A 23,929-nucleotide genomic window follows, 5' to 3' on the forward strand; every position below is an offset into this window, starting at 1 on the left:
AAGGTGTAAATAAGCGCGACAAAACTTGCAAAAATTACGTCAGTTTATTTATCTTTTTTAATCTATTTGTTATGTTTTCCACAGTATCGTGATTTTATGATCGTACAAAACTCTATAAACCTACACATAATAATGTATACTGGATGTGATCCTGAAGCGCTAGGTTTCAACAAAGTAGGAACAAACGTTGCACAAATCTAGCCTGGACCTCTTCATGCATGGTTTAAGGAAGCAGTCATTACAAAAATGACGAATTGCATTGCAACGGTTTATTGCTTTAACTTAACTGTAATCACAATTTTTTTTACTTTCTCTACATACTGTACAATATTATTTTGCCCTCACATCTAAAAAAAAAAAACAGCGCCTCCTAGACATATTGAAATCAATAACTCTGCAATACCGTTAACAAACAGACTTGGGATAGTAACAAAACAGGTGTTCTTGGCAACAGCATTTGGGCGGGTATAAGCAGCTAGTGCGCGTGCATTTTTCAGATGACCACGTTCACGTAATCAGATCACAAAAATAAATGTACAACTACATCTCATGCGTTTACTGTAGGCCATTAAAAGTGCCTTCTGTTAAAGGGAATATCTTCCTTTAAATTGGACTGTGAGCTTTGTAACTCTGCACATCCCTTGTATGTTCAAACGGCTAAATTATACTGTAACTAGAGTTAAAAAGTGGAAATCCATGAAAGGGGCTCTTTAAAGGAACAATATGGTTACATCACTTTCTTTTCCCCTGCAATGACTACATGTGGCGGCCCATCAACAGGTAAGCAGGAGATAGAGTAACTTCTATCCTCACATCCCTGGGTTCTCTGCGAGCAGACCAGCTCGTCTGACACACAGATCTTCTAATCACTGCTAGCCTGCCATCCAACCCCCAAAGTCATCAATTATTCGCACAGGACTGAAAGAAAAATGGGTGCGCAAGCTCTCGGCGAAAGAACAGAGGAATGGTTTCAAAATAAAAGGGATCGGATTGAAAGAAAAACAGAGAGAGAGAGAAAAGGTTTGGAGAGACATCCGTCGATAATGACAGATTACTGTAATTCAGGCTGTCAGGAGCATCGACCTGTGCGGCTCACGCCAATCAATAGCTCAGTCCACTATCGAGCTCCGCGCAGGCACACAGATGGGCGAGATTGCTGCGAGCGAGAGACTCAAGCTGAGCCAAACAATCTCTCCGGCTTGGAAGACATGGCAGATGAGAATCGCTTTCCCCCCCTTTTCTCTCACTCATTTTCCCCCTCCTTTCTGCCATCGTTTTGTTTTCTGGAAGTAGCATCTCTCAGATGAGAACAGAGCACTTTTAAAGAAAGGTTAAAGTCCGCAGCTGGAGCGGTTACACAAATGTATAGTGTGAATGAGCCACTGCAGTTGGACTTGCTGAACATTAGAAACCCTAAAAAATGGCGACCACACGTTAGCGATTGGTTATGGCAGATTCAGAGTGACTCTGGGCAGATCCAACAGTTTTAAACTTCAACAGAGGAACCTTCTAAACGGAAGTAACGCTTTGGAATGGAGCGTGGCCAGACTCTTTGTACAAATGAAATAAATGTACGAGAGTCTGGTTGGACCAGGTTACCACAACAGAGGTGCGAGAGAGAAAAACAGCGGCAAATTGTCAGGGGACCATTTTAGAAGCAAATGGTTGTGCAGCAGGCACTGAAGGATGATCAGTCTGATTCCATCACCTGCCCGGCTGGGTGGGCAGAGCGCTCTACATGTGCACAGCCGAAAAATAAGACATCAATAATTATCGAGCGGCTCTACCTGATCCCACTTTGACCCGGAGCCCAACCTGACCGCTAGCCAGTCAATCAGTACATACAAGAGCCAGCTCTGTGCTGCAAAGAGAAAGGGAGCAAAAACAAAACAAACTGATTTGCAAATGATACTCACTTCTACCAACTTAAAAAACGTAAACATTTCTGATTAAAAGGATACAAATTTTGGTAGAGAGGAATCAAGGATTTCAAAGCTCTGCTGGCGTTGATGGCTGTGGCTCGTACGACTGTGGGTAAGATCTTTTCATCCACTATAGCTCCATCAAACAGGGGACCAAAAAACGGCACCTGTGGATATATAGATAGACATGATGAGATCGACATGACCAAAACACACTTTTGGAAATAGAAAATGTGCATGACAATCAATTAACATAACAATAATGTAATTAAATTTTTTTTTTATACATAAACAGTATTATGGATTTTTTGAAATACATATTTTGGCCTGTCTGTAAAAGCCTGAAAAGATCCAGTGAATAGCTCTCGTGCACTAAAATGGCCCATAAATGGACTTTCATGAAAGCCAGGCCTCTTCTTTCTTTATCTTTTCATCATTCTAGATTTCCTCAGACTGCATGAAAGACTGAAACCTCTCCTCTCGTCTCGGATGCAGCTTCACAGCGGAATTCGATTCTGAGAATCTCATTCATTCAATTAGTCCTGACATAACTGAGCAGGAAACAAAGGATGCTAGTGCCCAAAGACAGATACTTTTCCACTGTCTCCTGTACAGAGTATTGAGCTGATTTACAGATAAATAACTGGATGTAAAACAAACAAACAGCTCTGCTTCATCTTACATCCTCCGGGGTGCAGGGACGATCCTAAATTATTGGGGTGCAAGATTATTAAAAACATGATGTAGTCCATGCTGAAGAGAGTCAAATTTTTTTTTGGTTAATGAATGCTGAAACAAAGTTCCTGTGGCTGTCAGGAGGACATTGCTTTAACAGCACAAAGGTCATGGGTTCGAATACACACACATACTTACGACAACACAGATTCAGTCGCTTTGGATAAATGTATTCCAGAGGCCACAAATAAAGTTGTGCGAGGTGTGCAAACCATTTTCACGTTTAACACTTCATCAATGTCATGTCGTTTTTCGTGCGCAAGTCTTTTTTTCTTTTGTTTGAGCTATGTTTGGATCTACGTACTGTTTATTCAGTCACTTGATTTTTTAAGGTTTTCTCCTGCATAGGTTGAACAAATTTTGAACCAGGAAAAACCCTGGATTTGGACCCGTGTCTGGCTCTACGCCTTCCTGCTTTTTCATCACGCTGTTTACATCAATGTTTATATAGCATAGTTTATATATGCTTCTATAATTCCAACTATTCTTTATTTTATTAATCATTTATATCCCCCACCACAATTTTTCTTCTCTAAAAACATTTTGGATAGTGATGCACCGATCATGATTTTTCATTGCCGATTCCTTTACAAGCAAATCGGATGTTACCAATTTTTCCTTTAAAGGTGCAGTGTGTAATTTTTAGAAGGATCTCTAGACAGAAATGCAAAATAATATACAAAACTATATTATCAGGGGTGTATAAAGACATTTTTGTAATGAACCATTGTGTTTTATTACCTTAGAATGAGACGTTTTTATCTATATACACAGAGGGTCCCCTTATGTGGAAGTCGCCATTTTGTGCCGCCATGTTTCTACAGAAGCCCTAAATGGACAAACTTTTTTTTACTAAGTTGTCTCCGACGATAACATGTTTTTCTGTGGCAGCTACCGTAGCTTCTCTATGCGTTTCAAAAGAGAGGGGTGAACAGTGGACTGAGACGTTGGTTGCAATTCGCAACCTCACCACTAGATGCTACTAAAATTTACACACTGCACCTTTAAGCAAGAGACAAGAAAGACTGAAATAGTACACGAGCAAGATGTTTATTTGCTTGTTAGCAGGCTTAAAGGGACAGTTGACAATTCTGTCATCATTTACTTATTTACAATCATTTAGTTAATCAAGTAATCTAAAGTTTTTATTAATGATTCTCGAGTAAATGATTAAATTTACAATAAAAACTGATTTAAGTGAACAATCTGCCTACAGGGCTAAAGACGAGGCTGTAGAGTGAAACATATTTTACATGATAATAGTAAATTGGTCTGTAAATGAATTGATTATAAAAAATTAATGAAATGGAATGAAACAATTTACCACTTTAGAGAGGAGGGAAAAAATTATTGACAGCTTGATGTCCTCAAATACCATACAGACATAAAGCATGCGGTGTCTATATTGTTTTGAAATTATAAGTATAATCAACTTGACTTGTAATATAAATCATTAAAATAGGCTTTTGTGTTTTCGCATATTAAAGGAATAGTCTACTCATTTTCAATATTAAACTATTTTATTACCTTAACTAAGAATTGTTGATACATCCCTCTATCATCTGTGTGCGTGCACGTAAGCGCTGGAGCGCGCTGCGACACTTCGATAGCATTTAGCTTAGCCCCATTCATTCAATGGTATCAAACAGAGATAAAGTTAGAAGTGACCAAACACATCAACGTTTTTCCTATTTAAGACGAGTAGTAGTTATACGAGCAAGTTTGGTGGTACAAAATAAAACGTAGCGCTTTTTTAAGCGGATTTAAAAGAGGAACTATATTGTATGGCGTAATAGCACTTTTGGGAGTACTTCGACTCGGCGCAGTAACACCCTCCCTCTCCCATTATGAGAGGGAGGGTGTGGAAGCGATCTTTTCAGGCGAGTCGAAGTACTCCCAAAAGTGCTATTATGCCATAAAATATAGTTCCTCTTTTAAATTCGCTTAGAAAAGCGCTACATTTTATTTTGTACCACCAAACTTGCTCGTATAACTACTCGTCTTAAATAGGAAAAACGTTGATGTGTTTGGTCACTTCTAACTTTATCTCTGTTTGATACCATTGAATGAATGGGGCTAAGCTAAATGCTATCGAAGTGTCGCAGCGCGCTCCAGCGCTTATGTGCACGCACACAGATGATAGAGGGATGTATCAACAATTCTTAGTTAAGGTAATAACATAGTTTAATATTGAAAATAAGTAGACTATTCCTTTAAGTTTCTTTGAAGCCTTATGGTAACGATAAAACATGCACGTTTTTTTTATGGCTGCTGTGGTCTTTCTCGTCTTGTCATGTTTGTATTGAGCGAGCGGTGCGTCTCATCACGGTGATGAGGGAGAGAGAGGGTGCAAGAGACAAGCGCTCAAGGGGTGTGTGTACACCAAAGCATTTGAACGTGGCTGAAAACGTCAGAAAGACGCCAACTGTAGGCGCTTGAACAGTGCACCAGTTGGTTGTTGTAATATTTGCCCTGCCCCTCCTCCATTATGATTGGACGGCCGCTTGAGAAGTGACATTGACGAGCTGAGCATTTCACCCAGTTAAAATCTTCCAACTCTCGGTGCTTAGTGTCGACAAAACCCACCAGCTGCTGCCGTTTTTGAAAAGAGTGGCGCTTCCATTGAAAACACCTTGGTGTGCACGCCCCCTTGTATAGCGGTTACCAGATTAACCCTGTAAACATAGCAGTCATGTGCACTTATAAACAGCGCTTTATCAGGCATTATACTGAGATATGACAAAAAAATACAATCGAGGGCGTGGCAATCAAAGGGGCGGGGCATGATGTGTCATGATGAAAATTTAAATATTTTAATAAAATAAATAGATAAAATATTTATTTCTAAAACACTCAAATAAAACTTAATGTTGAAGAAACTATGACAAAAAATGAACACATACTAGATTATTAATGAATTAAATGTTTTTACCTCTAACGGGAATAGCTGCGTGATGAAGTGAAACTAAAGGGTTAATAAAGACAAACTGAAGCAGATGTTGTAGAACGTCTGGCGAACGATGATAGATAGCGCAAAAATAGTAAAAACTAATTATTTCCCACTATTAATGACATTATCTCAAAGGAGTGTAACTATTGTAGCATGTAAATAATGCACATAAATAAAGCGAGCAAGAGCGCTCAACAATTATATCTAATCAACAGGCACGTGAAACCCTGGCAGGTTGCTCAAACAACAAAAAACACCAGCTAACTTCCTTTAAATTGGCAAGACCTATAGACTAATACAATAACAGGCTTAAATAACCCCAAAACATAAATCCACTTACAGTTCTCACGAACACGCGTTTTATCAACTGGCTATCCTCCGGACATGACGGACCATGTCATTATCTCATTTCGGCGGTGTGGTGCGCGTGCACGCTAGCGGTGTGAAGCGCGTCTGCGCTATTCTCCGAGATGTTTTATAAACTGGCTAGTTATCCTCCAGACAGTGACGGTCCGAACCACGTCTTTCTCATTGCGGTCGTGTGGCGCGCGTCCCCGCATGCGGTGTGATGCGCGTATGCGCTATTCTCCGAGATGCACTTGACGGCCTCTTGTGCAGCATTTTTTTTTCCGGACGAGCTAGTTAAGGCGGTAGGGTTTCCAAGCTTAGGCGGGCCGCCTTAACTGAAATACGCTGCGGGAAACCCAGCACTATGGATTTACAAACATGAGTAACTGTGGGTTCACACCAGATGCATTTGAGGCGCGTTGTTGGACGCTTGAACATTTTGAGTGTACTCGCTTCATTCACGGGTGAATTTTCTAGTTATCGAGACATTCACGAGGAAATTCGCATCATGGGAGGGGCTTCTGCGACTCCGCTCGCTTCCTGTAATCACGTCACTACTAGAGCAAGCTCTTGATTGGTTTACATTGCGCTTTTTTCCGGCAAAGTTCAGATTTTTCAACTCGCGCGTTTTCCGCGGCAACGCTCAATTCGCGCAGAGGCGGAATCGCATCTACCACGCCGCGCTAAATGCCTCATTTGCTCCGCGAGACCTCCAGACGCGCGTCAACGCATCTTTACATTGACTTAACATTGAAATCACTTGCGCTTGACGCCTCTACCGCGGCTGGTGTGAACGCAGCATAACAATTCACTGCTGTGTCTCAGGTCATTCTCACCTCGGGCTTCTTGATAATTTGGATGCTGTACATGTGGTTCTTCATGGGGTAGATGATGATCAGGACATCTCCAAACTCAGTAGGAATGATGCCCCTCCTGTAGTCCCGTGAGTGCTCTGACCACACGATGTGAACTTCATCGTTGCCCAGGTGTCGTAACTATACAGAGAAACAGGAGAAATATGAGACACATGTTAGGAGTACACGGTACATACTATAAATTATGCATTTTTGAGCTCCACATGAGAGAAAAAGATAAACATTGCAATGAAGGAGAGTAAATGACCCCACAGATGGGATTGTACGTTTACAATTTGGGTGACAAGATGAAAGAACACCAGGCTCATGTGAGCATCATTGAAATTCAGTACAAGTCATATTTTCTGTTCACGTTCCTGTAACAAAAACTTTAACTGATCCGAATTAAATTTGTCTGAGCTGGAATCTAGGTATCCACTACAGCAATGTTAACCTTGTACTGTGTGACAGTCGTGAGCGGGCCGGCTCGGTCCCGCTCTCCACCTATCATCCATCTTCCCCAGATCACTCCATCTTCCTGGGACTCGCTCAATCACTGCCGCCTTCACGGACGCAGCGACCCGTCAACTCTCCAGAGCGAAAGTTGTGATCTTTCCGCAGCCAATCACAGTCTCCTTTCATCTAACAGACAACATTTGTTTCTCTTATCTAAAAATTCTGATTGCAGCTACCGCAAAGTTTTTAAAATGACTGTATCTTTGATGACCATTAAAATGAATGGTCACATTCAGGTGTAGACAAAACACTACGTTTGAAAACCACCTGCGTGGCCTTACAAAAGTTACACAGTTAGCCAATCGGATCATGGCCATGAAGCAACCAACCTGTGTATGTGTTGTAGCACCGCTGGCCGTGCTGACACGCTTTAGTGTCTAGTTAACATGGTTTAGAGCGGCTATCGGAAGATCGTGCTCTGGATAGCCTCTCCAGCAGCCCTTGCAAATCTAATTTGCCTCCGAGGAGTTATGATAGGCGATGCGGCGCAGAGACGGACCCAATTTAATTTGGGCGAAATATAGGCGCGTGTGGTGTGGATGTCCTCTGAGCTCCCCTGTGGGATAGGAACGGCAGTCCAAGACCCCTCCGCTGGACCAAACCAGCCTCGCACGTCACTTCACCTCGCGCCTTACGCTCAAATTACAGCCATGAATTACATCCAGCTCTCAAGCTGCCGGCCACAAACCAGGGCTGCCATTTCGTTCGAGGGTGTGCGTCTGTGTGACAAAGCGATTAAGACTTTTATTGGACGTTAAGGTGGTCTGGACTGAGAGATTTTCTTTCATCTCAGCAATCTTTGTTTAAATCAAGCAATATCTTAGAAATGCCACACGCATCGGCAGAAATTCTGTCCTCCTGAGGAGGAGCGATAGATCTGCGTTAGATCGCACTTAATAAAGGATCAGATGTTTTACCAGTCACCACAAAGAAAACAACAGAGGATCTTTTCTACACAAATGCAGAAGAGAAATGTGTTATGATGGTTATGATAAAGGTTCAGAGGCCATCAGGATTTTAAACAAGCAATATTCACACATTTACAGTAAGGTTTAATTCAGTAATAATAGTTCATTATTTTTAATGCATTTACTAATCTTGGTTATTACAAATACAATTGTTTATTGTTCACTCATGTTAGTTTATTATGTAATTACAAAGGTGAACAGATCCATTAAATATTTTCAGTATACATAAATGTTGAAATTAACATTAAGATAAATGTAGAAGAAATATTGGTAATACTTTACAATAAAGTTTAATGTATTTGTTTACAATAAGGTTGTAATCTGTATTTACATTAGTAAACTGACTCTGATCCTTTGAATAATTTGAAAATAATTAGGGCTGTCTAAAGATAGAAATCGCAATTAATCACATACGAAATAAAAGTTTATTGCATAATTTATGTGTGTGAACTGTGTGTAATAATTTTATATATATAAATACACACACGTTAATGTTTGTATTTAAGAAACATTTACATGTATATTTATATATATTTTATATTATAAACATAAATAAAAATGTACCTAAGCAACATTTTTTTAAAATTCATACGTGTATGTGTGTATTTATACATAATATACACACACACACACACACACACACACACACACAGTTTGCAAACATATACTTTTATTTTGAATGTGATTAATCTCGATTAATCTTTTGACATACCCACTTCGCGTTGTGCCACATTGTGTGTGCAATTTTTTCGAATAATTAAACGGCAAATCGCCATTTATTCCGTATATAATGTTAGATGATGTAAATATAGTTATTCATGTTAGTTCAAGGTGCAATAACTAAGTTAACAGTTACAACATTTGATTTTATAAATGTTTGCGTAAATGCCAAAATTAATATGAACTAAGATTAATAAATTTTCTTCATTTTTTGTTCATTGTTATGCTAACTAATGCATTAACTTGTTGTTAACAAATATAACATTACTGTAAAGTGTTACCTATGTAAATGTTAGTCACAGTTCATTGCAACTAATGTAAGTTAACCAATGTTAACAAATGAAACACTGTAAAATCTTGCCTACATTTGAAGCTTTTTAGTTTTTACTTCATAATTTTTTATTATTATTTTTATTTAAATCGATTTTTAACCTCATAACGGTTAGAATATTGTTTTTTCAATGGCATTTTCTTACACCAAAACCAGTCATGATTCCGTTTTCTTCAGACTTTTTAAAGTCAAAACAGGCTGCTATACCTTTAAGACAACTTTATGTATGACCTTTATTACCGTGGGTTCACACCAGCCGCGTTCGAGGCATCAAATTCGCGTCTACCGCGTCTAGTTTGCCGCTTGAACATTTTGAGTTTACTCGCTTCATTCGTGCGTGAAAGCAGCGTGTGAAATTCTAGTCATCGAGACATTCACGTGGAAATTCACGTAATGGGAGGGGCTTCTGCGACTCTGCTAGCTTCCTGTAATCACGTGACGTCACTACTAGAGCAAGCTCCTGATTGGTTAACGCGGCGCGTTTTTCAGCCAAAGTTCAAATTTTTCAACTTTCAACACTCAATTTGCGCCATTCGTGTGAACTAGACAGAGTTATCTCGTCAATTAAGAGAAAAAGCTTCCTTGCCAATGACGAGTATTTCCGCAACTTATAAAACCCGGAAGTATCGCCCTAGAGCAAGCAGCTGCATATCTGTCTACGTTTTGAGGATCAAAAAAAGGGAAAAATTTAATTATCTCAACTTTTTGCTCAAAATTGTGAGTTTTTGAAGAAACCTACCCATAGTTGAGAGGTGATAAAAGAGAACTAATGAAGGTAGGATGAAACAGTTTTTTTTAAAGCAGAGGGTCTGTTCTTTCATTTGATATATTGTATATGTTTATATATTTGAAGAAGAACACTTTCTGGAAGGCTTTAACTTTTGTGAAAATCATGAAAAATGCTGGAGCTGGATGGCAACTTAAAAAAAAAATGTTGGCGGCGAAAGAATTATTGTGTTAAAATAGAACATTTCTTTAAAAACATTCATCCTCTTCTTACATCCCTGAATATAATAAAAATAAAGACAATCACAATCTAACTCTACAATATCCCACAACCCTCTGCTCGGTCTCATAAAAACCGAAGTCACAAGGCTGTAGGCGAGACCATTTCATACTAAAGGTGGTAATCTAATTAGGGCCCCCCTCTCTCACCCCAATAAACGCCCCATAAAATGCCCTTCTCAGGGTCCACTGTATTCCCCCCTCCCTAGTGTCACTCACCGCAATATCACATTTCTATCAGCGTTCATTAATATGTCTTTAGGGCGCATTAGCACCTTATCGCCCCCTCTCTGCCCCAGAAGACGTATGAGTGAGGATGTAAGGGGACAGCTCTAATGACAAGCGATTGGTCATTCAGCATGGGTCGCTCGCTCCACAAACAGCCCCATATCACAGCCTCCCAGCCAAGCTCATTACGGCTAATGCTGCACATTATTAGATTTGTGCTGCCCATGTGAACGGAAAAAAATACCCATGCAGACAGACATTTGTACAAAGGGAAAAACCAAGAAAAATGTCTGTGTTTAAAAACCTAGTGCTGTGGGAGATTTGACTTTCAACTGATTTTGAAGGTTGACGTTAACATGCTGTTTAATGCATGATATTAGCATAGCAAATAGTAGTTTTACTTTTTTAACATTAAATAAATTACATTTATATTAACGTTAATTTAAATTCCTTGGTTCACTTGGTTGTTCATTGCAATGCATTATTGCTGTTTCCATTAAGGTTATGCAGTGCTGCCTTACAATTTGTCAAAAGACGATAATTTCAAAGGAGCATTATGCTACTTAGCTTTTGCACCAACCCTTTGTGTGCCTATGATGTCCCAAAATGCAACCTACATAGACAGCTCACTAGATTTTGCAACAGAGCCAATGCTTCTCAGTGAGGTCACTATGACTGTAGGGACGAGACGAAAAAATAAAAAAATATAGAAAGGCTGCGACATCCTTTTCAAATAAAAGAGAGATGGAGATCAAAGCCAGTGGGAGAGGCAGAATAAAGTACGGCTGTTAGGAGTCATTACTATCTCTTTTTCTCTGCTCTGATAGCAAAAGAGGACCTTTAGTCTCCACGGGGAACCCGGCAACACAAAAGTGCAGCTCTCGGCAGGTATAAGTGTCCCACCCCATAGATTAGCCTGGGTTAGATTTAATGATGAGGTGTGAATGGTCGGGTCAGTGAGGTTCTGTACATCACTTCACCTAAAGCACAAGAGGAGCGCTACAGGAGATCTCGAGACAAAGGAGAGCTGTGAGGAGAACAACACTGTCTACAAGCTTAAAGGTCTTTCGGAGGTGATCGGCCAGAGGGAAAGTTTAACTCTTTAGTGGACTGCTTTTGGATATTGAAAAATGTTGAAATAAGACCTTCACTAACATTCACAACGCAAAACTCCTTTACTCAGTCTTTTCAAAAATTATCAAAACTAAGCTGCATAAACAGAAGTACAGCAGTACAGTATTTGGTAACTTGAATTGAAATACCCGGTATAAAGAAGTTAGCAATCCTAACTGAGGTCATTCACAACCTTCAAGATTTAAAGACCATTTTTGTGGAAGAATGGGCCAGAATCAATCCTGAGCAATGCAGACGACTGGTCTCTCAAGACGCATCTAGAAACTGTAATCACCAACAAAGGCTTTTCTACAAAGTATTAAATAAAGTGTGTTCAATTCTTATTCCCTGTGTCATTTCACTTTATTATGACTCAACTTGTATACTTAAATGTTCTGATTTCTTTGTATGAATTCAACATTTGGCTTGATGGTGGAAATTTTGTGTCAATAGCCCACTTTAAAATTCCCTTACTGATAAAAATGCTGATGTATCAAATACTTATTTTCCCTGTAGATATCTTGTACATTGTACATAAAAGACAGCATGCTTTTTAAGGTCAGAGAAACAATGGAAGATGGTCACGTAGTGCAAAACTAAAGAGCAACCATTTAAAAGAAAGCTCCAAGGTGTAAAATATGACATGTCTTTTGCAAAAATCCTCTCACCTTTTTAGTAAGCGAGTCGTCTGAATCTGGGGGCATGCGTGTGGAGACGTGAAACATCGCCTCTACCGTAGAAGTGGCAAAGTAGGGCATGGTCAAACCTGTACTTTTGTTACGCTGAAGGCCACCCATGAACCCACAGTGACTAGTGAGGTTTACCTAAAAATAAGAGAAAAAAGTCTGATTGGGTTTCGTTGTCAAATCTCATTCTCATTATTCACAAACATACCAAAAAAAATTAACAGCTACTCCATATTTAAGCATTTTGGTTAACCTAAATAAGGCCGGGGACACAGTATTAATGACTTATGGGTTAATTTGAAAAATGATGATGTACCTCCCAACCCAGGCCTGACACAAAGTCCTCGTACGCCTGACTTCCAGCTGTGTTGGACAAAATGGAGTGCTTGTCTTCTTGGCCTTCTGCCACATAAAATACTGCAATCTTGTGCGTTTCACGACTGGACAACCAAAACAGAGGTACATTTATGAGTCAGAGAAGAGATGCATTAGGTAGCCACACAGATAAAAAATAGAGAAAAGATGCATTTAACTATCTTACAACAGTAGACTTACAGTCCCTTTACATGCTATGAGATTTATTGTAAATACGAGTTTTCTAGTCGGTAATTAGACATGAGCGGCCTCTCAAGTCGTACACCGGAAGATTCTAAAGGTACATTCACACATTATAAGCGACTAGCAGTAGCAGAGCGATGAGATCTCATTGATTTCAATGGAAGCTCGGCGTCATCCGACGACAGTGACCGTTGACAGCTGGATGGGCGTGTTCAGTCATGCGACAAAGTTGAGAAATGTTTAACTTAATGCAAATTATGAGCGACATTCGGGAGCGACTACCAATGAGAACGAAGCAAGGGATTTCACGGCATCCCTCTCGTCAGTTACTGGAGTGGACGTTACTCATTTGTTTATGACAACTAGATATAGACACGCCTCTTTGGAAAGAGACGAGCGACACACAGCGACAAAGTTGCTTATAATGTGAATGTACCTTAACTGTGCGTCCACACCGCCGCCGGCGAGAGCGTCAAAGTGGCCGGAAGTCATTCATTTTCAAGACACTGTGCGTCTTGGACGGTGTGAGCATTGTGGAGAGTTGTAACCAGCTTAACCCTATGGAAATTAGCTATATGAGGTGATTCGGTGGCAACCAAACGCAAGGCGGAAACCAATTAAAGTTTTCTGTGTCCTGTACCAGGGTACAGAGGTGGTCTCGGGTACAGTTTGCTTTGATTCAGGGCAGGGCATGCGTGCCGGAATGTGAAACTTCAGCAGATACTGTAAAACCCTCTGATATGCGCAGTACAAACACATACAGCCGCGTGTCACTGCATCCCAAACAACCCCAGATAACAGGTGTGTATTTGAAATCATGCCTGCTGCGCAGACCAATCGGTTTATGCCATTAAAGCGGCATAAGAGTGATTGGAGAGCAGACTGCTCCTAATATGCTTTAAAATCTCTTGTCATTCAGCAAAGGATTTGCACATCAGCCATATCACATATACTCATATTTTCCAGTTATTCTTCAAAACATGGATCATAATGTGTGAGTGCAGATGAGCGGTGGAGTACAGCGGAGACAATTGTAATCGGGTACGGTTCGGTCTGGTGAAGTATGATATGCACACAACGCACCCCAAGATAATTTTGATATCTGACTTTCTGAGTTGGGGTGACCTTAGAGGGGCCATTTCCCAAGACTTTAGGTTGTCAAATAAATCTTTGGTGTCCCCAGAGTACAAATTCTAGCTCAAAATACCATATAGATAATTTATTTTAGCATGTTAAAATTGCCAATTTGTAGGTGTGAGCAAAAATTTGCCATTTTTGGATGTCCTTTTAAATGCAAATGAGCTGATCTCTGCACTAAATGGCAGTGCTGTGGATGGAAAGTGCAGATTAAGGGGCGGTATTGTCCCCTTTTGACATCACAAGGGGAGCCAAATTTTAATTACATATTTTTTCACATGCTTGCAGAGAATGATTTACTAAAAATAAGTTACTGGGTTGTTTTTTTAAACATTGACTAAGTTGATACAAGCACTGGGGACAATTATAGCACTTAAGCATGGAAAAAGTCAGATTTTCATGATATGTCCCCCTTAAACTTTGAACATGGTGAAAGGAGAACTTATCATTAATGTTTTAGCTATTTTTTATTTGCATAAAAAACACACTAATGCGTCAAATGGTTATTTGTATACGTAAACATGCATGTATTTGATCGAGAAAAAAAATCGTCAGCTCAAAAATCGTCTATCTAGAAAGAATGGTAAAAGTATAGAGGAAATTGGATGATACATGGTTAACAACAGACAAGATGCTAATTCTTTATAATAACACATCTTTCTTTATGAAATGACGACTATGTTATTACGACTTCTGAAGTGGGAAGTAGGAAATTACCAATATCACGTGAAAAATAATGAAGGATGAAAGGCAAAGCAGCATACCACTGTCTGGAATCCAGATTCTTCAGCTCTCTCAGTAGTTTTTCGTTTTTCTTCAGCAGGTGAAAACTGTTCCTGTGGACAAAATATATTTACACGTGTGAGCTGACTGATCACTTCTGATTGATTTACTTAACAATCAATAACTGTGGATACAAAAGGACCCAATTCTTCCTTCTATTAGGAAATCTGTACAGGACTAGTGCTGCCTTGACATGTTATTATGTTGCTCACATATTTAGGAAATTAAAGAGGAAAAAAGTGAAAAATTGATAAAGGGAAATAGGAAAGAAAGATGAACAAGCAAACAAACAAACAAACAAGCAAAAATAGGGATGGAAAGACATATAGGCAGTCACTGTGCACTGTGTGTCAGATCTCTTTCTTTCATTAAAACCCTGTTTACTTAATTATCCACCTCCTTGTTTTTCTCACATACTCCAGGATATTCTGACTCTTGAGGCAAAAACACACAAAAATAGACAAAAGAGGAACACAACTTACAAAGTGACAAATAAAATAAAAAAAAAAAAAGAAAAATTTATAATCAGATATTGCGATATTTCTTGTCTGACGCTTTTATAGATTCAGCAACCTTCATTTACTCCCTCTCTCAATCCCTCCAAGTGGCCGTGTGAGTCGTGCGGAAAGCCACACGATGCTCTCTAAAAGGACTTTTGTTTTGTTCCCTTTTCTTTGAGCAGGGGTCTCTTTATTAGCTTGTTGCAATGTAATGGTCTTCATTTTCTCCATTGAAAGTGAGCCATTTCACGAGGCGAACACGCGAACGGCATAAAAGGCCGACATTAGACGCGCGCTCACACACACAATGGCCCGGCGGATTGCAATGCCTTAGTCTCTGACCATGGATAAATGATACATGAATGCCTGGAGAGCGACAGCAGGACAATTCCTCATTAAACAGCCCCTATGCATTTTCTCCCAGCTCTTCAACTCATAATAACCCGGCGGCCACATTCGAAAGGTAGCAGCCTTTTATTTTCGCCCCGCATATCAGGCAAGAATGAAAAGTACCACGGCTGCTCGGCAGATAACAGACCCCTCAAGAATTAATCCCTCCATAAAAGCTGCATGCGTGCACATACACATAAACGCGCTCCCGGTGCGTTAAAGAAAAGGTTTTTTTCTGATGGCTCTATGAGGGAATGGCGAAAAACAATTTTCTTTCATTAATCTCATAACACAGAATATGTACATCATTAAAATTAATGCCATTACATTCACTGTGAATAATAACCCCAATTTTCCAATTATTTGTCATCTGGAAGTGTTTAACTATTGTCCGTAACAGCACAAAATGGATTTGGATTGAAGAGAGAAATGCATTGAGGGAGATTGTCGTGTGGGGGGTTATGGTGGGCATTGAGTGGACAGGACTATAGGGTCTTTTGGTGGATGAGCTCTTTAAAAAGATGTTGACAGTTTTAAGCAGATTACAGCAGCTTTGCACAACAGGATGTTTACATGCATTATCGGACTTTAACAACAGCAAGACCTGGATTTATGCTAAAAAAAATGCCGTCATTCTCTAGATTGGAAAACAATGGCAAGACAGTTTGATCACCATTTTTTAATTTGGATTCAAAATGAAACAGCTCACTGAATAAAACTACGAAAGTAGAAAGAACTAACTCTTTATCAGTCCCTCCAGAAAAACGCGATTATGCGATCGCATGATTCAAAACATAATCAGCCAAAGTCTGCATATTTATGCGGGGGCCGCATTTTTCAAATATGCCGCTGATTTCATAATCCCCGCCTTTTTGTAAAAAAATCACATATATCTTAGCAGAAAGTTGAAACATTTTGCATTTACTTCACACATGCAGGGCTCCAGACTAACTTTTTTCACTAGGAGCACAGTGGTCCCAACTGAAAATTTTAGGGGCGCAACCAGAAAATTTAGGGGCACACACCGTAAATCAACATGCTAACCAAATATTCACATTTCTACTAATTTCCACTGTATTATTAATAAATACTTTGATGAAAGATGCAGAAAGTACAATGTACTGTTTTCAAATTCAGTGTCACATCACCAAAAAAAGTCTAATTTACTGGTCGCACATGTGCGACTGGATGAAAAATTCGGTGGCACACTCTCAAATTTTGGTGACAAAATTCCACCATTTGGTGGCAGTCTGGAGCCCTGACATGCGCAGCCATATCCCCTGTTGCCATGGGAACGTTATGAAGTGACGTAATTATGTGACATGATCATCATTGAAAAGCTGCAAAGAGTTTTTGCAAATTCACCACAGTTTTTGCAAGTTCCCGCAATTTTTGCAAGATCCCGCAATTTCATAGCATAAAATTGCATAAGTATCCTGCATATTCCTTCGCATTTTTTAAGAAAACGTGCCTCAAGATCAAGGACAGTCTTAACCTACAGTTAACCCTTGGTTAAGTGTTTCATCTTAATATTTTTTTGTCAGTTCTCAGAATCATTAATGGCATCTTACCTCTTTTCCCAGGAGTTCATGCCCAGTATATTAAGGAGCAGTTTGCAGTAGTAAAAGGCGGACTGGGGTCTCTGTGGGTTTGGCTCTTGTTGTACCGCTGCTCTCATGTTCAGATCATTGCCACGATGCAGCGTGAAGTCCCGCTCTTCGGCACATTGCTTCAGTACGGCATTAATGACATCATTCTCCTGCTTCTCGGACACGCAGGTGGGTTGCGGGGCTGGGATATTGAGCGGTGCGCTGGTACGCTGCAGGCACTCTGGGCTGGAGTATCCCAGATACTGCAGCATCTCGTCAAGGGCGTCTTCACCATCCTGCAGGGAGTCCCAGCTTGGCACAACCTCTCGGCACTGCCGTTTCGCCTGCGGGGCCATGAGTTCCAATCCTGCATCTTCATCCTGTTCCTCAAGATCTTTCTCCTCCATGTCCTCTTTCACCTCCTCTTCATCCTCCTCCAGGTTCTCCTCATTCTCGTGAAATGCTCCATTCTCTGGATCGTCTTGACTGCCTCTTTCTAGACTGTCCTCATCACAGCCACGTTCTCCACCTGCTGCATTGGAGGATGTATAAAGGTGCAAAGGTTGACTGGGACTGATGCAATGTGGTGGGCCATACAGTACAGCTGAGTCCCAGGAGTGTTTTCCAGAAATGTCCCTCACAATCACACGTACACAGGCATTGGTGGTGGTGAGGCCAGCCGACATACCGCCTCCGGGCAGGCCACCCTCCGCCCGGATCTGAAGGTAGGACAGCAGTGTGGTTCCATTAAGCACAAAGAACTGCAAGTTGGGTGCGTCAAACAGTTCGGGCGTCAGGTCTGCGCTCTCGCTGTATGGATTATCCTGGTTCTCGCAGACCTGGCTTGTCAGAGTGGCCGGGCCACCACTCATTGGATAGTGACCTAAGTGGTTTACCAGGTGAGATATGACTGTGCGTGCTGCAACTGAAATCAGACCTTGCTGAATTCGGTTTCTCACTGCAAGCAGACAAAAAAAGATGTAAGACAGGATATAAGCAGTGCAAAACACAGAATCTGTACCTGCAGAATTCAACAGAAAGCTCTGCGGGAAACGCGCGAGTTGAAAAATCTGAACTTTGGAGGATACTCGCGCCGCAGTAACCAATCAGGAGCTTGCTCCAGTAGTGTTTACGGGGAGCGAGCATAGTTACAGAAGCCCATCCCATAACGCGAATTTCCGCTGGAATGTCTCGAATGACTAGAATTTTCACGCACGAATGAAGCGAGTAAACTCAAGGGTAATGTTTTTAGTAAGACATGTTTGTTAAAACTATTTCCTGATTAAACTAAGGCCTAGTCCTGTCTTAAGCTAATCCCTGTCTGGGAAACCACCCCATAATGTTCAAGCGTCCAACTACGCGCCAATAGCACGTTTTTGCTGCCTCTACCGCGGCTGGTGTGAACGCCACATTAGCTTCTTTAAACATGCATCCCACATATCCATTTAAACCAATACAAAAATGCAAAGAAACTACATCTGTACCCGGGTATGGGGGCACTCGATTAGACACTCGATTAGGGAGTGTAGTAATATTCAGATCTAGCAGTGTTAAACTTTAGCACTGGGATGAGAGAAGATCCAGATGTCAGTCAAGGATGTTACGTTATACTGAAGCTGCAGGAAACTTGGGGAGAGGTGCAGATGCCTCTGTACTAGTAGGTCACTCCCATTGGAGAAAATTATGTTCTTCCAGTCCCAGAACTTGTAAAGAACCCATGCAGAGGGCAGCCCAATACCAGCACACTCAACGTGCCGGAGACTCGATCCCCCTTATCAACACATGACACCAATCACATTCAGCTACACTTAATGAGACAGAAAATTCAAAGTCCTGGGCTCTCAGGGGGTGGAGAGATTAAGAGGGTGGGATTTTAACCTGATGATTTAAGCCTGATCCAGTACGAATCCAGTGCAGGGAGTAATTTCAAGAGTAATGGAGGTAGGAAACTGGTGGACACATATCTCGCTCAGGCTTGTAATGATTAGTTATTTTCTCCTGATGGAGAGACACACAGCTCCGGCAGAAGGGGTAACCAGCCCCCTGCTGTCAAACTCAAACCCCTCCTTTATCATGGACACACACGGTGAAACCAGCATGAGAGCTTGGTGATGAAGACAGGTTCGGTGATGAAGACATTTAGTTGGTTCATTCAATCATTCCCACTCCTTGTATTTCTTCTATCAGTGTGTATCTCTGGTTTGAATTCCAGAAGGCGATTATGATAGGGAAAACAGAAGTGGTGTCTTAACCAAAAGCAGCAATGAAATAAAGTTATGCTATTAGGGGTTTTTGTTAAAAGCCAATGTACAATTTTTTTGTCCAAAATGTTGCTCAATGTACCTGTATAAAAAACATAAAATATGTTTAAATTGAACATAATTTTGTGCTGCAATCTGCTTTAACTGACTTTAAAAATGACTTGAAATGTATCATTTTGGGATTGGTTAGGACACAATTAAAAATATAGAGGTAAAGAGAGACAACATTAACAACTAGTCATTTTTAAGACACTATCTAAGGCGACCTAAAGATGAGAAACATCGTGCAAACAATAATACTCATAGTATTACATAGCAGGCATTAAAATCCACGTGAACCAGAAGTCGCAATCGACTTCCGTGTTGTGACGTATTTCCAAAGTGAAACAGAATATCGTGTGAGAAAAATAGTTTTCCACTGTGCTTTGATTGGATATAGAAAAGTAGGCGTTTCATTCCGAAATGGAACTGGCATTAGGGGCGGAGTTAACGGAGGCTTCCGCTCAAGCTGTCTTGCTGACGTCATCAGAAAATGAGGTCTTCAAGAGCGTAAATACATTTCGTAAGTGGGTGATTCTCGCGAAATTAGACATATAAGGGTGTCATGAAACATATTAATAAAAAAAGTAAATGCAAAGTAAGAGCATCAAAATAAGAAGGGTACAGTTACAAACATCTCTTCATGTACAATTTTGCACATGATTTCAAATGATATCATACAAACCAAATTTTTTTTTCACATTTAAGGGGAAAATTTTCATTACCGCAACGTGTCCATGACTGGATTTGGGTTCTTTGACATGGAAATATTTATAATTAAAAAATCTAAAAAATAAAAAGCTTCATGTTATACTATAAACATTTACAGTAGAGAAACATGTGGTATTTGGTGATCATTGGTAAATGTAGAGACAATAATAAGGAATATAAATGTGTCAAAGACCAATTTTCTCATCCTCCGCAACAATTTTCAAGCATTGTTTAAGCCCTTAATGAACTAACTTTTTTTTTTTTATTGTTGGAAGGGACATAATTGACTGTGACACTCAAGATGGCTACCAGGTAAGCAGTTCTTATTTTTTCTCTCTAGATAAAAGTTGAAATTTTGTTTGTCAACTTTTTAGTTCTCATTACCGAAACTTGAGTTTGTAAATACATATATTTAATGTTGCGGTAATGATAATTTTTGATAATGATAATCTAAAAAATGTAAATAATTCTATAAGAAAGATTTTTTTAAATCCTCTAAAAATAATGGTTATAGTAAGTTCTGACCTTAATCTTATATGTGTAAAAAAAATTGGCATTTTAAAAATTCTGATGCTGGACATCTCCTAAATCTGGATTTCGTGAGAATCACCCAAGTACATTTTCACATTTTAATAGAAGCTTATGAGGGAACATTTTTTAAATACTGCATTATTACATTACTGTTTTTAATACTACATACACATTTCCTGTATTTTCTGGTTGTATTCTAATAAAGAGACTGAGAAATAATTATGATCACTATACAATCGCAAAAACAACAAATCTAATGGTAGCATGGTGGCCTAGGACTTGCACAGTACTGTATAATACATCAATACAACATACATTATTAAAAGGAAAGGACAAGTAATGGAGAAAAGCACCTTCAGTGACGGGTTGCAGTTTGGAGGAGCGTTCAGAGTCGGGCGAGTGGAGAGGCTCTGGTTCCTTCAAGCTCTCCAATTGTAGGAAAGGGTCATAGTCTGGGCTACTCAAGTCTGACAGGTGAATGGGGAAGTAATTGGCGTTACTGAAGCTCTGAGCCCCATATACACAACCATGGAGGACCTTATAGATGCAGCTCAACACAGACTTGTCGGTTTTCTCCTTATCTGAGGCTTTTTCAACCTGCTGCAGCAGAGTTTTTGGAGGTAGAGCCATCACCCAGTCCAGCAAGCACAGCAGCAAAGAAACAACCAGCTGGAGACAAAGTATACATATAGAAACATCCATTTAATGTATAATTATTTAAATGATTATTTTTACATCATTATGTTGAGTTTTGTGGTGCACTTGTGTCTAGATACAGTACCCTCTTGTCTAGCTCATGAGGGGAGGACTCTGTGGCCGGCAGAAGGTAAGTGATGGTTGCAATAAGGACCTAAAATGAGCAGGAAAATAATATGACTTCAGCATGGTTATCAATTGAAAACATGCAAGATTAAACTATTCAGTTTCCCACTGGGTGTCAATTGAGACAGAGCGCAGTTATGCAAATTTGAAAAACACGCCTACCGGGGGGGAAATAATCCAACCGTCTCCATTGACTTTGTATGGCGAGAGACCGCCTCCTTGTCATTTCTGGCTTATAACAAAAAACAGAATAATGCCTAAAAGCTGCTGTGTGACAATATGTACAGCTAACAAGCCAAAGAACCCAGAAATAAGTTTTTATAAGCTGTCGAGCCGTAAAACCCAGCCTTTAAGGAGAAAAAAGTGGATCGCCGACTACGTTTCCCCCTAGTGGACGCAGTTCAACTAATATGAGTACTATGAAAAGTTGCCTGTATCCACTTTTGTGTCTTTAAATGCTCGTTTTTTGAGGTCGAGAGCTTACAAAAACGTATTTCTGTTTTTTTTGGCTTGTTAGCTGTACATATTGTCACACAGCAGCTTTTAGGCATTATTCTGTTTTTGTTATAAGCCAAAAATGCCAAGGAGGCGGCCTCTCGCAATACAAAGTCAATGGAGACGGTTGGATTGTTTCCCCCCCCGGTGGGCGTGGTTTTTAAGGTTATGACGCGCTGCGCTCTGTCTCTATGTGGATTTGAAATTACCTCCACAATTTTCTTTGGAGTGTTGGGTGGGAACTTCTGCAGATCATCCACGTAGTTTATAAGCAGGTGCAGGATATCCGAGGCCACCAGGGCGACGGTTTTATTCGAGAACTGTCAAAAAAAAGTTAGCTGTTAAAATCAGACCTGTCAGCAAATATTAACATGCTCAGGCTTGTGCAGAACAATAACAGCTAATCATGGGCCTAATCTGAGCCGATTATAAATCGAGGGATGAGTATTTATACAGCCTTATTCTGCTTCATGGATCGTTGCCAAAATAAAAATAAGACCCTTATGTCTAACCATCCATTGCCACACTGATATCAGATCCATAAAAACTCTGACCCTCAACACTAGCTGACTCATTCCACTTGAATAAGACTTTGTGCACGCGTGCCTTCCCTAGTATTTATTTCAGACAGAAACACAATAATTCCTCAAAGTCTCTGAACCGTGCATTCTTCAGTGGATTAGCCTTCTGTCTGCGAAGAGCGAAGAAGCCAAATACGTTGACAGTCCAGATTTAGGAAGGCTGGTAGGGATGAGTGCAGGGAATATGGAGTAATCTTCTTCTGGATGAAGAGAATGTACTTGTGCCAGTGTAGTGAGCCCAGGCGTCAGGAACGGCTACACAGTACTGAAGCCAAAAGCAATGCCATCATTGCTCTGATGTGTTCACTCACATTGCAAGTGAAGGTTATTTTACAACACACAAACACATTCTTGCTTCTATGGAAAGCAAGAATGGAAAACCAAAATTCCTGTTCTTTGCATATAAAAATTGCATTTACTGTAATTACATTTATTTAGCATCTCCATTAATTAAAAATCGGTTTAATTCTGTATTGTCAGGGTGAATGAGGAAAATGTTAATAAATAACAACTGCTTAGTTGTTGTAAGATTTCTTAGGTGCAAGAAAAAAACCCGCAAATTTTATGACTCCAAGATTTAGGTGTATGTAGATGTTATTAAAGCTGTTAATTAAAGATCGAATATTATTAATGGATCCATCTACAATACCTTGAGAGTGACACAGATGACATTAAGTGCTTCTTTGATTTGTGGATGTTGAGTGCCATGAACCAGCTCTTCACAAAGCCAAATCCCCAGACTACAGAGAGCCACACATCTGAAACACAATGAAAACAGGTAACGTTCATTACATTATGCTTTTTATGAACTGAACCATTAGGTCACAGCTCTTAGTTTCTATACTTTTATTAACTCCTTCCTCTTGTCTGCCCCTTCTATGACCTTAGCTTTTCTCCGAAAACACCAAACTTTTTCCACATTGAGTTAGGGGGGCTTCTAAGGACATTGGAGGATTAAAGTTGATTCTAATGGGACTTGAGTGCTGGATTACTTTAAATGGTCCTAATCTGTCCAGATATGACCAGACACATAGATCTGTATTGATTTGAATAACATAATGTACAGAGTTATTAATCTGTCTGGAATATGGCTTCCTTGCTTTGTCAGAAAATAGGTGCATGTACTGACCTTGAAAAATGAAAATGATAACGATAA

General features: G+C 40.0%; 1 protein-coding gene across 12 annotated transcripts in view; it reads right to left on the bottom strand.

The window, feature by feature from the left end:
• Positions 1-23,929, bottom strand: part of ralgapa1 (Ral GTPase activating protein catalytic subunit alpha 1) — an 86,894-nt gene that overhangs the window by 19,730 nt on the left and 43,235 nt on the right. For all 12 annotated transcript variants that reach the window (XR_012370390.1, XR_012370389.1, XM_073869205.1 and 9 more), the window contains 10 exons: positions 23,423-23,531; positions 22,402-22,512; positions 21,657-21,725; positions 21,229-21,544; positions 17,316-18,291; positions 14,836-14,907; positions 12,693-12,816; positions 12,359-12,514; positions 6,792-6,950; positions 1,962-2,089 (listed from right to left, as the gene is read on the bottom strand). Coding sequence is in view for 10 of the 12 variants with exons in the window: in XM_073869205.1 (XP_073725306.1) it covers positions 1,962-2,089; positions 6,792-6,950; positions 12,359-12,514; positions 12,693-12,816; positions 14,836-14,907; positions 17,316-18,291; positions 21,229-21,544; positions 21,657-21,725; positions 22,402-22,512; positions 23,423-23,531 (2,220 nt within the window). In the remaining 2 variants the exon portion in view is untranslated. The remainder of the gene's footprint in view (positions 1-1,961; positions 2,090-6,791; positions 6,951-12,358; positions 12,515-12,692; positions 12,817-14,835; positions 14,908-17,315; positions 18,292-21,228; positions 21,545-21,656; positions 21,726-22,401; positions 22,513-23,422; positions 23,532-23,929) is intronic.

The sequence above is a fragment of the Misgurnus anguillicaudatus genome, chromosome 7 (genome assembly GCF_027580225.2).
Source record: "Misgurnus anguillicaudatus chromosome 7, ASM2758022v2, whole genome shotgun sequence".
Taxonomy (NCBI): domain Eukaryota; kingdom Metazoa; phylum Chordata; class Actinopteri; order Cypriniformes; family Cobitidae; genus Misgurnus; species Misgurnus anguillicaudatus.